This window comes from Austrofundulus limnaeus, unplaced genomic scaffold, assembly GCF_001266775.1.
Source record: "Austrofundulus limnaeus strain Quisiro unplaced genomic scaffold, Austrofundulus_limnaeus-1.0 Scaffold583, whole genome shotgun sequence".
Taxonomy (NCBI): domain Eukaryota; kingdom Metazoa; phylum Chordata; class Actinopteri; order Cyprinodontiformes; family Rivulidae; genus Austrofundulus; species Austrofundulus limnaeus.
This window is the reverse complement of record NW_013952985.1, coordinates 51,235-54,674: the sequence shown is the minus strand read 5'-3', so window position 1 is coordinate 54,674 and position 3,440 is coordinate 51,235. Positions and strand designations below refer to the sequence as shown.

At 36.5% G+C, this 3,440-nt stretch overlaps 1 protein-coding gene across 1 annotated transcript in view; it reads left to right on the top strand.

Moving 5' to 3' along the window:
- Positions 1 to 3,440, top strand: part of LOC106530966 (uncharacterized) — a gene marked incomplete in the record, with an annotated part of 73,050 nt that overhangs the window by 60,563 nt on the left and 9,047 nt on the right. The window contains 3 exon segments of the mRNA XM_014026703.1: positions 353 to 475; positions 917 to 1,045; positions 2,277 to 2,469. Of these exon segments, the coding sequence (XP_013882157.1) occupies positions 353 to 475; positions 917 to 1,045; positions 2,277 to 2,469 (445 nt within the window).

Below are 3,440 nucleotides of genomic sequence, written 5' to 3'. Positions count from 1 at the left end.
AGATATATATATAGAGATATATATATAATCACACACATACATATAAAATCACACACATATATGTGCACAGGTTCTTTATAGAGAGTGAAGAAAGTTTATAAATTCAGCAGTAGATCAAATCAATATTTTGTCCACTGTATGTTGATCTTGGTTAATAAGGAACTAAGTTCATCTATTGATCTTACATCAACATGAATCTGAGCAGGTTACTAGCATTTAATGGAGGTTATATCTAATATTTCTTGAAAACCTATTTGTGCTTTTATTRTAACAAACAGAAACCAGATCAGTACTCATCTTTAACATTATTGTTTACTTGATATTAATATTTTTTTGTTTGTTTGTTTTTCAGATTATGKATTTCAACACTCCAATAGTTTTAGATACGGGATCTGGTTTAATGAAAGCAGGATTTGCAGATCAGAAACGGCCAAATGTCGTATTCCCAAATATAGTTGGAGTTCCAAAATATGAAGTAAGACTATTCACTTCTTCTYCTCCTTTTTTTWAAACAAGTTTAAAATCATGAAGATTAGATTTAAGCAAGTGAGAAGTCATATGGCAGAATTATTGACCTATATTTAGGTACAGTACTTCTTATAATTGAAGGATAATCAATCGATTGTTGGATCCATCCGATAGTTTTTATATTTCGGAGTAGGGTTTCGGTTTTGTGTAAAAAAATAAAAAAAGGCAATTCTCAGGAATCAAAAAGATTTATTTACAAAATAAAGGTGCTGACTGAGCAGCAAAGAGTACTTACAAAAATCCAAAATCACAAAAAAGGACATGAAAGAGGACAGGGGACAATGTTAACTGGCATAGGAAGCACAATGTACTGACAGTGAAGAGAAGACATGACAGAATAGAAAGGGACTATTTTAAATGTGTGAGCACAGTTTTCCTGTTTTTACAGGAAATAATGAATGGTAACCTGGAGAGGGACATGTACATCGGCCACGATGCTCAACAAATGAGAGGAGTTCTGGCTCTGAGGCACCCTGTAAGGAATGGGATCATTACCAATTGGGATGACATGGAAAAGGTAATAAAGTATATTTGTACAACAATATACTGAGAAGAAATGGATTGTCTGAAATGTATATCTTTATTTTTTGTCGACTGGTTCTGAAAAATAATATCTAATTTATTCAAGTGGGAATTATGGATCATTGAGCGCAAGAAAAAAATTAATACATTTTAAGACTGACTCAAATAATGTGGATGGATATGGATTTGATAAGCCTCTTGTGATTATCTTGATTTAAGCAAGACAAAATTTGGTTACGTAACAAAAATGAGGGTGAAACTGAAATGAAATTGTTAAATCGCTGCTTAAACTGTAATATCTGGCACCAGAATAAATTCTAGCCAAACCAATTATAGTCACTATACCTGACCTAAGTGCTTGATGATTAGAGCGCCAACAGATTCAGAAAATTAGGTAGAAAGGAAGSTTTGTTTCAATGAGCTATAAACAGGGTTCATGCAGGGTCTTAAAAAGTCTAAAAAAGGTCTAAAATTCAAAAGTCAAAATTTTAGGCCTAAAAAAAGTCTTCAAAATGCCCAGATTTTCATCCAAGGTCTTAAATTTAATTTTGTCAAGTCTTAATTTCTTTACTTTTGATGATTCCTGAGAAGCGTTGGCTGCATAAATGAGCAACAGCAAAGCATYGTAATCAGAGGTTGACTTGATCTGTCTCCATAAAGTGCTAAGTTTACTTCTAGTCTTTGTGCACGTTAAACTACAAATCCTGTGATAACTGCAGGAAAAAATGGCACAGTTCATTTCCATGTTTTTGACCTCTTTACCGCTACAACCCCCCCTCAGACAGGGGCTTATTTACTTGCCCAAAAAACAAAGAAGTTCAGTCATGTCCACTGCTTGTGGTTTAAACATGGGAAAGTGTGTTTTCAAAGAGACTTGGCTGGATATAAGGGATTTTTACATTCTGTTGGAAGCGGTCCACAGCAGTCGATATGAAGGTCTCATAAATATATGACCCTTTCATAAAAAATAATTTTGTGTTCTTGTATTAAAAATAAAAATTCTTTAACAGCTAAATTGATAGCAATAAAATGTTTTTTATGATAAAATTTCTGGGACCATTTGAATGTTTTTATTAATGTGTCATTTTGGTCTTAAATGTCATTCCTGTTGGTCTTAAAAGGTCTTAAATTTAACTTACTGAAACCTGCGTGAACCCTATATAAAGAGATTTATCCATGWATGTAAGTTTGTGTTTATTTACCTTGACTGTCAGTTTTCTATCTAGATCTGGCACCACACGTTCCAGCACCTCACAGTGGACCCTGAAGAGCATCCTGTTTTACTGACCGAGGCAGCCATGAACCCCCTAGAGAACCGGCAGCGCGCGGTGCAGATCATGTTTGAGAGTTTTAATGTTCCGTTCACCTATGTGGCCATTCAGGCAGTGCTGGCACTCTACGCAGCAGGAAGGACCACAGGTAAAGTGCTTATTCCTTCTACAAACATACAGTTTCAAACATGAACCCTGCTGTTAGTGATGGGCAGCTCATGAAGCTCTGAGGCTTTCTTTCTAATTGTGTAAAAAAAGATTCAAGTCTGACAGAGAAGAGTGACATGTGCTGGTCAGCTGATGCCACAGCAAGAGCTGGACTGAAGCAACATCATTATACTGAGGCTGGATCCTCATGAGYATGTAGCCCAGCTGGGCCGCATCCTTCCCAGTCTGGGTAGGCTGCATGAAGCTGCTGTGAAATGACGTTGGCTTGACTTATGTTTGTGTGACCACGTGCTACAACATTACCATAGTGACTGGTTTCATGTCAGACTTAAAATGCGTTGGGTCATGTATTCACACATCTTGCAAAAAAATTCTTCAGTCCATGGTAAATTTCCAAAATATTCCGACTTGAGAAAAATAAAACCTCCACCGTCTTTGTTTCTCTGTTTAGTTTGCTGTCGGCGCATTGAATCCTGGGATATCCTTGGCCGGGAAGAATACTCCGGTGCATCCTTGATTTTTGAGATTTTCTCTGGAAGAGAGACAGAAAATTCTCTTTTAATATAAATAATAATAACAAACATGTAGAGGAGAGTGATTAAAGAGAGAAGCAGACTGAAGAAATGTGATCAGTTTGTTCTCCAGCAGTTTAAACCTATAGCAGCAGAACTAAGGGTTAACTCAGGAAACCTAAGTCTAACTATAGGATTTATCAAAAAGGAAAGTCTTCAGTCTAATCTTAAAAGTAGACAGAGTGTCAGCCTCACGGACAGAAACTGGAAGTTAGTTCCACAAGAGAGGAGCTTGATAACTGAAAGCTCTGCCTCCCATTCTACTTTTAGAAACTCCAGGAACCACAAGTAAACCTGCAGTCTGAGAGCGAAGTGCTCTCAGAACAATAAGATCTTTGATATAAGATGGAGCTTGGTTGTTAAGAGCTTTGTATGTTAG